We start from the raw sequence: 16,230 nt of genomic DNA, 5'->3' as shown, positions 1-16,230 counted from the left end.
CTTCAGAGGCATTCAAAGAGAAAGAAAAGCATCTCAGACAAGCATTTCAAAACTAGATCCTGCAATGCTATTACAAGTAGAGAAATATATCACTTGATTTTCCAAACCACTTATCCCACAGCTCCTGCTGAAACAAGCAAGAATTATCGGGTGCTCAGCACTTTGGAGGAGCAGGATGCATATTTTGGGAACAGCTGAAAGGTGCCAGCATGAACACAGTGACACAGCACAGGCACACCAATTGCACTTGCTCCCATCCTGGTGCCAGCCTCTCCTCAGCATATACTCGTGTGTTTGGCACTTCCTATGGCAACATCCATGGCAGACTGCTCTGAATCCAGCTGGGATATCCTGCAGAAGGGGCTATGTGACATGCCCAATTACACTGATCCATTTGGTACAAGGCGGTACCTCTGCCTGCAAACCCTTCTGCCCAGCACCTCCTCACACACCACCCTCTTGGAGCCCAGGTGCCTTGCTTGCACTTGACTTGACACACACAAGTCTATGGCATTTAAGTTCATTGCATGGATTCAGCTCTAAATATCACAAATCACAAGGGGAAATGGCTTTAAACTGGACAAGGGTAGACTAGATACTAGGACAAAATTCTTTCCTGTGAGGGTGATGAGACACTGGCACAGGTTGCCCAGTGAGGCTGTGATGCCCCCTCCCTGGGAGCACTGCAGGCCAGGCTGGATGGGGCTGTGAGCAGCCTGGGCTATGGGACGTGTCCCTGCCTACAGAAAGGGGTTGGAACCAGGTGATCTGAAAGGTCCCTTCCAACCCAAACCATTCTACCATTCTGTGATTCTAAATAGCAATACTGAAGTACTGAGTTGTGAACACTTTGACCTTCCACTTTTGAGGAGGAATATTTCACATGAGCCAACAGCAAGTGCAATTTCAGCCACTACAGATTTGTTTTATTATTTCCTCCCAAAACGTGCTGACACAGAAGTTGCATGCTAAGGAAAAAAAATAGCACAAACATAAAACAACCATCCAACCACAATAAAAAAAAGAAATTAAAAAAAAACCCAAAACACCAAAATCCATTGATTTTAGTTGATTCAGTTTCACATCCACTGTCATGAACAGTTTGAGGCTCATCTTTTGGAAAACCACAAATTACTTTTTGGAAATCTGAAGGGACATCAAGTAGATGGGATATGGACTGAAGCTTTTACCTATGTTTAAATCACCCGTGACTTTATGAAAGAGAAATGATCTGCTCCACACTCTTCTGAGCAGGAAGCCTGAAGAACTGGGCTGGCTTTCATTCATGTCCAATTTCTTGCTATAATCTAATTGAGATGTCAGACAAAGTTCTGGGTTATTAATTTTCACTGAGAAATTACAATGCATCTGTTATTATTTTCTTCTTTAATTATTCTGATGGAGTTAACAAAGGATATTTTTAATAAGCTTCACTAATCAGAGAGATAGCGTTTGAACAAACATAATACGTAATATTAGTGCAGTACAACTAAGAAGCAGCCTGTTCCTGGGTTGATTTTGCATCTGGCTATATTCACATCTCAGCAGCATGAAATGGACAACAGAACCTTTGCACCATTAACAAATTTGGCATGGTTTTATTTAGAAGTATTCATAGACTATGGAAACCATTGTTACCTTTTTGGAATATGTCAAAATATATTCCCATGTATTTCAATAAAGATTACAGGATGTATTTGCATAGGTATTGCTGTCCCTCGAAGCATATGTTTAATGATATCTTTGGCTTTAAGGAGATAGTGATAGCCACAGAAAGAGGCTGTCCTCTGGAAAATGTCCCAGTAAGGACTGTGTCAGAGCAGTATTTTCACATACTTAAATCATGGGAGCTCCCACGAGGTAGTGGCCTATGTTTATAGAGCTGAAGATTAAGAGCTATATATTTTATTATATGACTATCTGAAAACCATATTGTAGTGAGTATTCCACATTGCCATGAATCACTGTGAGAATAGCTGGGAAAATGTATAGGCTTTTCTACTTCAGGGTCAAGGGTACATTTCTCTGTGACCTTTTATTTTAACACGAGGCAAGGATGCAAAATGCCAAAGGCTCTTTTTCCACTGACTGCAATGAAAATGGCCCAGAGTTTATTAAACAGCAAATAATTCCGCTATCAATCCTGCATCTTAAAATTGGAAGCCACCTGCAGAAAATAAACAAGCCTGAGCCAGCATTAAAATGTAGATATATACATATATACACAACGTCTGCTATTCAAAGAGAGTGCTTTAATAAGCTCTTTTTTTTTTTTTTGGTCTGGAACATATTCTTTCTGATGCCTGAATGACTGTGGTCTTTTTTACCTTAACCATCCTGCCCAGTGAATTAAGGCAATGTAAATTATTCAGGTATGTCTTCTTGTGAATCTTTAATGAAGAACCTCTGTAACAAAGGAAAAAAAAAAAGCCAGACACGTAATTTTGTCCATCTGCAAATACCTCCTCTAATTCTATTTAAATACAGTAACATGTTATTACAGAGAGGAATCACAAAGTTAGCATTTAATTTGATTCTAGACCATACATTTCTCGAATGCTAAGAATAACTTGGGCTAAGCATTATTTTTTACTGTCAGATTTTTATAATGAGAAAGCTGAAGGCCATAATGCATTCACAGGATGCTTGAAAAAGCCTACAAATTCTGTATGAATAGCAGTTCATTTTTGGGAGTGAAGAACAAGATCCCCTCTCTTTCAAGGATCACAGGTTTTTAATTTAAAAAGAGATCCAGACATCACAGAATTTAATTTCATAAACAAAAATATTGTCTTCTTTCACCTACTGTAAGCATTCTAGAATAAACAGAAGAATTATATTTTTATGCATTTCATTAGAAGCAAGAATATTTTTCAGTGAAGAGGGAATTGATATTGTGATTTTGGAACAAACCAATGAATATACATGCTTTGCAGACAAAAGATACAGTTAAAAAAGCCCACTGATGTTTAACAGCAAAATTTACAAAATGTTTACAATCACTGCTTATTCAGCTGGTTCAGTTATTTAAACTATGTAAAGCCAGTGCTGCCTGGCATTCCCACAGCTGCTTGGGAGCTCTGTTGGGATGCACTGCTCCCTCCCTGCCCCAGACCTGTGGGCACATGCTTGCAAGCCAGGCTCCTCCACTGCACTCCGGCTCCACACACAGCCATCTGCTGCTCTCCTTGTGTCCACCCTGCTGGGTCACACAGGGGCTGCTGGGCCATCTCTTCTTGCAGAAGTCCTGTGCTTCAGCGTTACAAAGTCCTGCAGGATTGCTTGTAGCATTAGCCTGCTTTGTAATACGAAAGCTTGTGCTTGCAGCTTGCCAGGAAGTGAAAGCATGTCCTCATCAGGCACATGGTTCCACTGCAGCAAAAGTGATCTGTGCTAGCTTGCTCATGCAGGACACGTCGCTTGGGCTACAAACTCCTCCCTGCTTCAGAGAGGTCTATGCAGCCACAAGAAGGATGGTCCCCATGGATGATCCATGCCTGATGGGTTCAGAGTCACCAGTGCCTGGCACAAGCACATGGGAACCACCCTGGTCAGTCCCTTAGTTCAACAGACAGTTACTTACACTAGCAGGAAATGTATGCTTAAATCTTGTGGCAAAGTGTAATCTTTTATTTGTGGAGGCTTATGAAAAGGCTCATCTAAAAATGCATCTCCAACAGGGCTTTCAGAAGCAGCAGCCCTCTTGGTTTCAAGCCAGGTAACAAGGCAGTGATTTGCAGCCACTTGCTGCAATTTCTTGGGAAAGCTGCATTTAGAGTGAATCACCAGATCCAGCTGAGATTCGGACTCCAATTTTTCAGAGTTAGCTCAACCAGGTAGGTTGACTTTTTTTTGTTTTGCTTTGTTTTAAATCTTACACTGCAGTGCAGAGGTTCTTAGTTTGGGAACTCAGGTAAGATGGGCTGGTTATCAGATGTACTCAGTGTAGGTAACAAACAGGTACCACCTAAATGCTTTCAAAAATCTAACATTCATGCTAAAAACAGTTGTGTGCTTCTGGATGTAAAACAATTGCTAGGACTTCAGTTTTCCTCCTGGCTGAGTGGCCTAGTTGCCAGGCTATAAAAAGTCATTTACTCTCTCAGATTGGCCCAATTAATATTTAATTATGTTAGGCAAAATGGAACAGCTTGAGTGGAAGGGCTTGAGGGTCCTTACACAGCTCAGGGTAGCCCAAACACATCAACTCATGCAGCACAACAAAAGCAATAACTGAATCTGGGTTTTCTGCACCCTAAGCAAAGAGCCTGCCTGCTAAACTGCTCGACAGTGGCTAGATTTGGTGCGGGGAACAACCACAGCATTGCTCTGAGGATCAGGATTGTTTGAGGACTAGGAAGACAGACTCCTACTCTGCAGAGGCTGGCAAGGATGAAATACGAGAAAAGTGCCTACCTACATCAACCTGTTGAGACTGAGACACATCTGCAACTGTTCAGAGAACTCTGTTCGGGATTTCAGCACCCAGGCTGCTCTCTGATCCAATCTCTCACCTGGGAGTCTGACTTTGACTCAATGTGACAGGAAAGGGAAATAAAAAATATTTTCCTGAGTACCTTGTCTTCTAGCTGCTATTCTGTGGTTCGTGTCAGGCATTCCAGACACAGGTGTTGCAAAGACTGTTCCTTTTCATACGTGCTTTTGTCTCCCTATGTATAAGAACAGCCCCTGCTGGTGAGCTGATGTTGCCCTTGATTTTGCAGCTGTTCCTCACCTAAGCAGGGGCATCTGTGGGTGCCCTTTGCCAATGTCCTGCCCTGGCCACCCAAGCTCACCCAAGTCTCCTGAGATTCTGTGCACAGAAGGCTGTGCTGGCAAACATTTCCAAACCCTGAATGCAGCCTACACTCACCCAAAGTCAGCCTTGCTTGCCTCTGAAGAAAATAAAAATAAGCTGCATTCAAGAATAATAGATATATAGTAGCAATATAGATCTGGTAGGGTGAATTGACTGTTCAGTCTTCAAAGTGGGCAACTGTAAACATGAATTTCCTGCCCACGTGCAAGAACAAGTTTCATTTTCACAGCGTGCACAGTGGTGTTTGAGAGTGATTGGACGGAGCTCTCTATATATTGCAGATGTGAAGAACTACGATGCTTTTAAAAGGTGATATAAATATCAATAAGCCACCACTATAGTGCTAAGCTAGAAGTGATGCACATGGTCTTACAGCAATCATAGCTTATTCCCTGGGAATTACCAGCTCATACACACTGAAGAACTGTCTTCTGCCTCGGAAGCTGCATATTACTGAGTAGTTTTGCTTTTTATCATATATTGCACATTCCCCAGAGCTCAGGCCTGAAAACGAGTTATCTGCACAACAGACTGTTCAGCCACTGCCTGCGTACAAGCGTTGCATCTTGCATGCAGACCCACCACCAAGCAGGCTGACCACGCTCAGATCTCACCCGCTGACAGATCCTGCCTATCAGGAGCATGAATTTCAGGTTATGCAGATTCTTGCAGCTGCCTAATGCTCGCTATTTCAGCTGTCAGTCTGATGGCAGAGACCATAAACAACTTCAGAAATTCCCACGTAAGGGTAACGTCATTGCAAGAACAGAGCTGTCACTCAGTCAGCAGTTAGGGAGACCTCAGCAACCTGCTAGTGTTCCTCAGTCTGGAGTGTTTCTGCATTTGTCAAACTAAGAAAACGTGCAGAGTTTAGTGGAGCAACCATTGCATTTCAAGGCTACTTCTACATATTGTTGACAGCTGTATGAGAATATTCTGTCTTGGTTTTAATGGATCTCATTTCCAGACCTACTTGCCAGACATTTTATTCATTGTAAGACTCCTTGTCATCGTTTTCCCAAAGCACTGAGGTCAGGCTCAGCAACCTGTCTGTCTCAGAACATGTCCATGAGATGTAAGACTCTGTGTAACAAGATTCCTTCATGATTCCCAATGGCTGCATTCGAAATGCTGTAAAAGCCAGATACAGACTTATGCAGGCTTCCCTGTAATTAGAAACTTTATGGAACTTTATAGCAGTTTTATGTAATAGTTTAGTAAAGAACTGAATCAATAGAGAATTTTTATGAGACTCTTAAGGCTGGCACGTATTAAAGCAGTAAATACTTCATTTCTTTATAATGCTAACCGCAGTGAACTACAGCAAGATGCAATGAGACTCAAATGTACGGCATACATACACTGCATGTAACATACAGTGTGCCACTGTGCATTGTGGAAGTCTGGACAACTGATGGAGCAGCAGAGCCAGCAACAAAGCTGAGGCTCTGGTCAAACAAGAGCCACCTTGAGGGAATCCTCCCTGCACTGTCCCAACATGCCATGGCACCTGGTCCCAACACACCGCATTGCCTGGTCCCACTACACTGCATCACCTGGTCCTGCTGCACCACATCACCTGGCCCTATTGCACACCATGTAGAATCGCAGAGTCAAAGAATTAGTAAGGTTGGAAAAGATCACTAAAATCATCTAGTTCAACCATCAGTCTATCCCACCATGCCCACTAAACTATGTCCCTCACTGCCACATCTAATATTTCCTTGAAAACCTCCAGGGATGGTGACCCCACCACCTCCCTGGGCAACTTGTTCCAGTACCTCACCTCTTCCAATACCTCACCTTCTGAGTCAAAACGTTTCCTAATATCTATCCTGGATCTCCCCTGGCACAATTAAGGCCATTACCTCTTGTCCTATCACTGTTACGTGTGAGAAGAGACTGATCCCCACCTCAACCTTCCTTCAGGTAGCTGTAGAGACTGATAAGATCTCTCCTGAGCCTCCTCTTCTCCAGACTGAACAATCCCAGTTCCCTCAGCCGCTCCTTGTAAGACTTGTGCTCCAGACCCTTCACACCGCCCTTCTCTGGACACACTCCAGGGCCTAAATGACTTTGTAGTGAGAGGCCCAAAACTGAACACAGTACTAGAGGTACAACTTCACCAGTTCCTATTTCAGAGGGATGATCACTTCCTAGTCCTGCTGACTACAATATTTCTGATACAAGCCAGGATTCTGTTAGCCTTCTTGGCTACCTGGGCACACAGGTGGGTCATGTCGAGCTGAGCACTGACCAATGCTCACAGGCACTTTTCCTCCACACAGCGTTCCAGCGACTCTGCCCTGCGCCTGTAGCACACATGGAGTTATAACAAAAGTGCAGGACCTGACATTTCATCTTGTTAAAACTCATACTCAGTTGGCCTCAGTCCAGTGACCCACCTGGGCCTGCTGCCCCTCATGTGGGGAGCCAGGGGGAGCCCAGTGGGACAAGGGCAGGTCAGCATGGCACAGCCTGCCTGCTCCATCTGCTGCAAAGGCAACCTCATGGATTGCTGCAGGCATGACGGATGGCCTGGAAATGCCTATGAAATCATTTTCCTTGCATCTGTAGCTTAGAAGAAATATTTTCCCCTTCTATATATGGCAGAGAAGGAACTTATGCTGGCACTACTGTAATGTCACTCCAGAATTATTTTATTATATTTATAACATCTAAGTGTTTCAGTAAATATTTAAATAATCTGATTGCAGCATATAGGATCCTCAGAGATTAGAAAGAAATAAATTACCTTATATTAGCATATAATATTATTTACCAAGATAATTAAATCAACTCAGTTAATCGCTGAATCAACTAAATTTTCATTATCGTGACATGCTTAAGGAGTACAGGTAATGTTTTGCTAGAAATGTTAAAGTAATAATAATAACAGCGGGTTGCTCAAGATAAAGTAAAGCACTATTAAAGCACACCAAGTAGCCCGGCAGTTAATCTTAGACAAAAGTCAAGTTTGCTCTGCCTGAGGGAAATTCATTCACTTGAAATATTTACATTTTACCTTCAACAGATACTGACTAAATACCACAACACCCTTAAAACACTCCACAGTTGAGAAAGCAATGCACACAGGTATACAACTTTCAAAGCAGCCAATGGATTTCATGAGGCCTCATCCTCTGATGCCCACTTACTGCTTCATGGGCTCCCTCAGCATGAACAGTCACTGCTCCTAGCAGATTGCTCAGAACACTCAGAGCACTCATTTCATAAAAATGTGGCTGATTACAGCCATCTGATTGCTGAAAAAACAGGGGCAGTTTCCTAGCAAAGACAAGCTCAGCCACTATGCTGCACTGGTGAGGGAAAAGCTGAATTTCTACAACGTTACTGTTCCTTTCCAGATGTAAATTGCAATTAAAACTTTCCTCACTCAGAGCCATCTGCCAGCAGCACTAAAGCTGTTGCTGCCCAGCAATGCCTCTGTAGCAACTGACTGCAAGGAAGGGACTTCAGTCTTCACCGACAGACATAATATTACAAATGGTGTAGTTGCAATCTTACTTGCAAATGGGAATTCTATTTTTTAATCTGAAAAACAAAAAAACATTAAGTTAAAGATTTTAGAATATTTTATTTCATAGTTACTAATAAAGTGAATTACTTTTATTGTTGTTGTTTAAAGCTTCAGTACTCTGTGCACACACATATTTCCATGTCTCATATCATCATCTTTTTTTTTTCTGTTAGCATCTCTACAATATCTATATTCACCTGTATTCTTCCATTTAAAAAGCTGGGAAACAGAGACAAAGTCATTCCATCAAAGAGAATGGAAAAAGTGGTACAGACGGACCTAGGAACAAACATCCACTTAAAGTCGTGATTAACTTATATAATCCATTGGTCACTGTGGTTAGGTGACCAGTGCTGTTACATACTTCCCCTTCCTCTGTGCTGATCCATTAGGACTGCTAATGCCTTATAATTGTCAGCTTGAGAACCATCCTCTCTCGCGCGCAGTTTCTGTACTTTTTGCATGGATATGTTGATTCAGGTGGCATCCTCTAACTTTCCATTCACTGGGAGTCCATCCAAGAAGAGATGGAAACCTCCTTGGCCAAGTGCATGGCAGGAAATGGGCCAGGAGTGAAAAAGCAGGGCTGAACACCAGTGAAAAGCAGAAAGCGGGGCTCCTGTGAGTCTGTAGTGCTAAAGGTAGTTTGGAGGGAGCAGCTGTGAGAGCTGGAAACTTGTCAAGGCAGTAAAGGACTCTAAACCAGGTATGGGAAACAAGACTACCACTCTTGCAAAGTTTTCATTAGCGGTCACACTTTCTTGGTTACAACTCAGAAGTCTTACCCCATCTGTTTCGCAAACAGTGGATTGTGTGATCAGATGGTCTAGGGGGATTGCTACATTTCAAATGCTCAACACTTGCAGTTTAGATTCACCTTTCACGGTTCATCCTTGTCAGCACTTTCCATATTTTTTGTTCAAGTATTTAATGGATGGTTTCTGTGCCTTTATTCTTAATCACCTCTACCATATTATTTTCTTAGGTACTTATCTAGCTTTTCATCTCCCTGCTTTGCCTAATTACCTGTCCCTTTCTTTCAGATGGTTCCTTTATTCCCTTGCTTCTCAGAATCATTAGCATTGCATTATTATTCTTAACAGCAGTACATTTATGTTTATTATGCAGTGTTTGCAAATAAATAGTGAACTGAACTTCTGGCTGTATTTACCTAAAGCTAAAAGGAGAAAATGCAATGCATGTTGAATTCTCATTTCATTTGCTTATTTTTGCAAGGAAAAGTTTTTAATGACTTTGAAGACCTCTTTTTTGCATCCAATACTTTTTATAGCTTTAGTGTTTAAAGGAATGTTGAAAGCATTTATCTTTTGAGTATAAAATATGTACTAATATTGAGTCCAATTTTTTTTTTTTCTTTCTTGGCTACTGCTCTTCTGCTTAAGGGAGTATTTGTAACTAAATCAGATAACTGAAATCATTCTGGCTAACGTGTGATGTTCTGCTCTATGAAAAACTCATTGCTAGCCCATGTTTGGCTCCATAATCCCAATAAAAGTATAAACCTACCCACCTGGTGTGTTATTCTTCAGATCTTTTTTGCTTTTTTCCCCTTGATTCCTTCTGGGTGCGTGGTTGTGCTGACACTTGGGTAGGTAGACTAACCTGATGTCTGGCTCTTTTCCTGCTAAGGTGAAGGACAAACTCCCAATGACTTCACTGAAAGCAAAGCTAAGATCACCCAGCTTTCCAACTAGGTAAGCATGTGAGCAACACCTGCTGTATGTTCACAAATTCACAGTCTCATCTGGATTTTTCTTTGGTAGACAAAACAGGTAAATGAAAGCTGTTGGAGTAAACTACTGCTTTGTTTGAGCTCATTTTATTTAAAACTATTTTGTGTCATTGCCGTTTTTTATAAAGTAGTCTTGCGTTTTACCAGCCTAAGCCTCAGATGTCATAGCCACTAGATAGATAGATAGATAGATAGATAGATAGATAGATAGATAGATGGGAGATAAACTCAGCTGTTGAGGAAGAACAAGGCTTTTAAACCCAGGCCCGGGCTACATTCAACCTACTGTAACATGGGGTCTAACTGACAGCCCATGTCTTTGAAGGTCCCACATACTGTTTATGTCAGTATGAAAAAACAACTTTTTAAACACAGACTTACCCCAGCATAGAAGTATTAATCCAAAGGTAATTGAATTTGTGACATGCATTCTTTTGCCTTCACCAGCAATATATAATAATTGAGTCCCAATGGGAATTCTCAGCCTTACATATTAAAATGAGTCTTGTCTGTGACTTTCAGGATTAGACCATGCTGGAAGATGAATGGTTTTAGGAATGCAAGATATTGGTGGCAGCTGCATGGTCTTCCCAGCACCAGAATGCCACCCTCAGATGCAGCTGGATTTGCAGAAGCCTTCTGGTGCCAAAGTACTGGATGCTACTACCTCATGATCACAGCTCACAAAGAATAAATTGAAATATTACAGTTGAAATTATTGCTTGTGCAACTGAGCTCAAAGCTGCTGCTTCTACATTTCTCTTTTTTCTCATTTTATTTTTTGTGCCAGAGACATTACCAGTCTGTGAATGTATTAAATCATATAGGAAGAAAAGCACTTATACATTTATCTTTCTCTGAGTGGCTACAGTTGTATTTTATTAACAGAAACATTTCAGTTTCATAAATACTTTCCGCCTATAGCAGAAAGTCATTTCAGAGCTCATTGTTGCTGTGGTCAAACCACCAAGCTGTTTAGCATTTATTTCCTGCTTCCCATTACAATGAACACAGCTGACTGACTAACTGGTTATTAAAGTGCTGGAAACATCTCCTCAAAACAGTGATGGTTTAGTTTTACAAGTCAATCATATTACCTCTGGAGCGATATAGACCAAGAGACTACTGAAATGCTGCATAACAGAAAGAGCAAGGAAATAAATACATCATAAACAGTAAAACTAGAGACTACAGGCTTATGTAAGATGCTGATGACAATTAATCTGTGTCTGTTTATTTCCACAACAGTAGGAGAAATAATGAATTACCCTACTGGTTTATGTTGGTAGAGCAGTGAGCTCCCACCCAAAAGGTGCTAGAGACTACCAAGAACACTTCTGATCTTAGGGAAGGTCTGAGCAGTATCTAAGGGAGAGCTGTGAAATGCTCAGCAGTACAGAGTGGTCACTCACCTGAAAGGAGTCAAGGAAATGGTGGCTGCTCATCTTCTCTGAATCTGGGTAACATAAAGCTTACTGCAAGTGGATAAACGGCTTGCACAGATAAGATATTAAAGGAAGGAAAATAGTAAAACAGCATCTAGATGAGACAGAAACATCAGGATTCAAAGCTGTAAGGTCAGCAAGTGATTTGGTCAGCTATTGAGGGATTTCCTGGACTTAAGGTAGAATAAGATATGCGTATAATCTTTATAGGATGATGAGACACATTTGCACAGCCAACCATACATAATTTTCTGCAAGATAATCCCTACCACATATCCATTCCCATAACTAATGGAAGGCACTATCACCTGAAATGGAGGTAGAGACTTCCTTTTTCTTCTATGCCCTTTATTCCCCGTTATTATTACTAATGAACAGGACTGCACTGTTCATTTTGGTTTGTCCATGGGACGAAGGCTGACTGATGGCCTGAGAAGATGGAGGTTGGGTTCAGAAGCTGAAGAAGATCCCCATACTTCAGTAGTCCTAGGTTTACACGGCAGCTCCACAATGATTGTGCTACCTGCAATAGCAACATGGGAGAAGAATAAGTTTCCACATCCACTCAGAAGGCATCGCAAAAGTGATGAAGTATATATGGGCCTAGTTTAGCCTTGGGCCTCCAAAGGTAGTCATCTGCTGGTCTTCCTGTGGGACAGGGGAACTCCAGATGCTGTGAATCACCATACATGGCATTTAGGTGTGACTGCTAGAGAGTTTTTTGCTATTTCTATCATTAATTTTCCCTGCACACTACACAGTGAGTCACAATTCATCGTTAAAGCAAGTGGTGAGTCATATTAAGCCACTCTCTCAGACCTATAAAAGTTAACTTATTTGTTTTCCTTTCCAGAGAGTCTTGCTGACCATCCATTGCTGTTAGGTACACAAGTCAGCAATTTGACAGGGACAGTTTAAACATTGATCCAACAAAATACATGTGCTGAATCAAGCAATAGATAAGAGCAAGCATGTGGAGACTTCAGCACTGAAAAGTGATTTAGAAAGAAGCAGAAGTTTCAGAGAGAAAAAGCCATGGCAGGATCAAGTCTGAAGATCTGAGAAGCTGCAGCTATTATTCTCCAAGGGGTTGCCTACAGTAGGCAGGCTTTCAGAGTACTGGATCATCTCCAGATATAAAGCAGTTTGAAACAATGAAGGATATTAGAAAATAAAAAATGGCATTGAAACATTCTCCTGAAGGAAAAATGTGCATGATTGGTTGAAGGAAAAATGCAGTTGGTTATGGCAGGGTGTGTTGACTAAGTATAGACACTTAAAATGAGAAAATTGCATATGAGAAAATAATCCATTTAATGTATTACTTTCATGTGGTTCCGTTCCCTTATTCACCACATTTATATCTCAACAAGAAAATTCTTTTTAACTTTTCAAAACCAGCACTCCACTGAAATCTGAAGAATAGCATCAATTTACTTTAAAAGAGGATCTGAATTCCACCCAGTACAGCCTACTTAGGTCAAAAACTGAGTAGACAGTTATTTGGTGATATCAGTCATCAGCTACATCTAATTTTTTGTGTTTGTTTGTTTGTTTTTTGTTCTTTTTATGGAAATAGCTCTAGACCTAGCCTCTGACACTACTCCACAGAGTACACATAGGCAACGATTATAAATCTATCTTCTGGTTCACGTATTAAATTTATAAAGACGCATAAGACAGGTTTTCCACTTCCCTTATGTCCTAGCAGCCTTTTTCTGTACCTTTTCCAGTGTAAGTTAGTCCTTTCAGAAAACATATGACTAGAATTATTCACACCATTTAAGATGAAATTAACTCAGAATATTGCAGATAGACGTATCTTCAGTGGAAAAATACTGTCTCACATATTTTAGGTTCATGTTCATCTTGCTTACAATGACAGCCATTCTTTGATCAATTAATATAGTTATCCCTTGCTCCTCCTTTTTCTAACAGTAGAGCTCCAACACTGCACAACAAACTGATGAGTACTCTGTAACAGTACAGGCTTGCTCAGTGTACTTGAATTTCTGCTCACTCTTTTGATTCAGTCCTCAGAGTTTGCATCTCCACCACAGTACTTTGATTCTCTCAATTTTGAACCAATTTCATAAGAACACTCGCAGCTTCCCTTGCCATTAATAAAAATACTTAAGAACATCAATCCAAGTCCATCTGTAAATCCCTTCTAACCCTTGCAACCCAGCCTCAGCACAGCCTGAGGTTACTGTTGTCTCACATTCAGCTCACTCAGCAATTCTTGTTCTTGTCCAGTCTTCATCATCTTGACTGAGTTCCATGTGGCAAAGCCACACAAGGCTGCACATTTGCAGAGGCACAAAATATATGCCTGAAACCTTTTTATTCCAGAAATGAGTGTTGAAGATGACAGAATGAATGAACATCTCCTTTTAATTTCTGTTGCCAATCATTAGTAGTTTTTGGGTGCTTTAAGGATGAATATCTGAGTATGTGAATTCTTGAAGATTAATTTTTGAAAGTGAAGTGTTTGATTAAACTCATTTTATATCAATTCTTGTTTCAGCTTTAAAAAGATTTGTCATGTTACCAGTTACCATTTCTTCATACATCTATAGATGATACCTGAACAGAAATCGCAAAGAATTTGAACAGAACTCAGGAGAAATGGCTTCATCTGTGTCAGTTTGTGTTTCCTTTCAACTCTGTTCAGCCCTGTAGAATGGTAATAGCAATTGTTCAGCTCTCAGCTCTCAGAGCTATGAATTCTAAGTGATATGTAGAAAGGACTATTTTCTTGGAAGCATCTGTTTTTCCACTTGGTCTTTGGAAAAGCATTTCATCTCCCTATAGACCTCACCTCACTTAAAAGCATTGCTCATATATATAACTTCAACACCGTTACTACTTTGACCTGGGAAACAGCATATGCTATTCATGACAAGTACACAACATGAAGAAAAGTGAAGCTACGTTGCACATGTCTTCTAAGCTTGTATAAAAACACGCTCACCTTAGAGGTTCGTCACCCATACTTTTTTGGCAACCAAATGCAGCTATGAGTATCAAATGAAACAAAGAAGAGTACAAAGAAGAGTGTGAAGACGGTTGGACTAGATGATCTTATAGGTCGTTTCCAATCTTGTGATTCTATGATTCTATGACTCGTGCCTGAAGCTTGCAAGAAGCGAAGCATTATATATCAGTTTTAACAGTGGAGAGGACTGCCTACAAGGAACCCTTCTTTGTGTCTTTGGTCTCATAACAAAGCATCATCATCTCATCACTGTTGTGTTGTCTCCACTACTCTGTGAAAGAGACTTCACACGCTGACTGCTGCCTCTGAACTGGAGACTGACACCCAGAGGATAAATGGGAAAAAAATAACATGCTGCATTGGTGCTGCCATATTTGCCTATTTCCTTTACAGAGTGCACCTAGAGCAACCTGCTGGTAAGGGACAGAGAAAAGAAGTAAGCTAGTAAGCTCTTCACACTTAATCAGGAGGCACTTATTACAGATCCCATTTTATAAGTAATAACAGACTATCACGAATCAGAAAGCTTATTAGAGCATTACACTGAAAACCTATAATACATTTGTACAGCTTATAATAAACAGGGAAAGACTTGAACATGGAAGAACATTTTTCAGGTATTTATGAACTATTACATTTTTCTTAGCCCCTCCCTATCAAACCCTTCAAAGAGTGAGCGATCTGCTAATAACCATTCCTCCATTATATTGTGCTTTCATACCAGGTTTTACAACCTGTGTTATTAGCTTCTTTAATAAGTGCTATCATTAAATTGCCCTGTGAACGTTTAGGGATGACACATCTCAGAGGTATATTAAGCAGCTGATTATGATCACGATCTCTTTATAGATTATTTTTCTGACCAAATCACCTGACAGGACCAGGGGACATGTAAGCCCTAGCTGTTCATACAACAGCTGCCAGCAGCTCCTGTACTCGGGCATTGGGCATGGGGGTGCAGTGTGGTGGTGAAGAGGTGGCAGCAGACAGCTGGCTCCCACCAGGCACTGCGGAGGGGCACGTGGGACATGTGCCATGCTGTGTGCCAAGCTGTGTCCTGGGGTGTGAAGGACACGGGCCTTAGAAGCGTGCTTATTATAAAGCCTTGTGCTCCTGCACGTGGCACTGAATCTTCTGTAAAGCCCCCACAGCAAATACAAGTGACAAAGAAACAACCGCAGGGCAAACACCCACCTGTCAGCTTTGAGGTGGAGAAAATGAAATAACTTGTCCATTGAGGACTTTTGTTTCATGGAATAATGTGCACGCTCTAGTTAAACAACCTACACCTGGGAAAAGCTCATTCCTATTGTTCTCAGTTCTTCACAGGCTTCAAAGAGCAGAGAAAATTTGCACAGCTAATGTTTCATTTCACTCCCTTCTGATGCATGTTGTGAATGACTTTAAGTCAAACACACCTCTACTGGGGTTAAAAATGTTAAGTGATTATAATCCTCCTACTGGAGAGCTGAATGAAAGTACATATGAAAGGCTGGTGCTTCAGCACAGCCCAGCAAGTAAATGTGTGCTGAAGAGGAATGGAAATTTGTGGACACAGTTGTGTGGAAAAATTGCCAGGACTGATTGTATTGCTGTGAAGAAAGGAAAAAGCCACATGCCACTCAGAAGAAATGCTTGTGTTTTTAAGGATCTAGGGAAACAAATGCATGTTTC

At 41.1% G+C, this 16,230-nt stretch overlaps 1 protein-coding gene across 1 annotated transcript in view; it reads right to left on the bottom strand.

Annotated features, from left to right (window-relative positions):
• Positions 1 to 11,921: 11,921 nt before the first annotated feature.
• The window catches only part of LOC116236404 (glypican-5-like), a 432,491-nt gene continuing 428,182 nt past the window's right edge, over positions 11,922 to 16,230 (bottom strand). The window contains exon 9 of the mRNA XM_090146956.1: positions 11,922 to 12,081. Coding sequence (XP_090003082.1) covers positions 11,948 to 12,081 — 134 coding nt within the window. The 3' untranslated portion in view covers positions 11,922 to 11,947. The remainder of the gene's footprint in view (positions 12,082 to 16,230) is intronic.

The sequence above is a fragment of the Phasianus colchicus genome, chromosome 10 (genome assembly GCF_987193195.1).
Source record: "Phasianus colchicus chromosome 10, bPhaCol1.hap1.1, whole genome shotgun sequence".
Taxonomy (NCBI): Eukaryota; Metazoa; Chordata; class Aves; order Galliformes; family Phasianidae; genus Phasianus; species Phasianus colchicus.
This window is presented reverse-complemented; position numbering and strand designations above follow the sequence as displayed.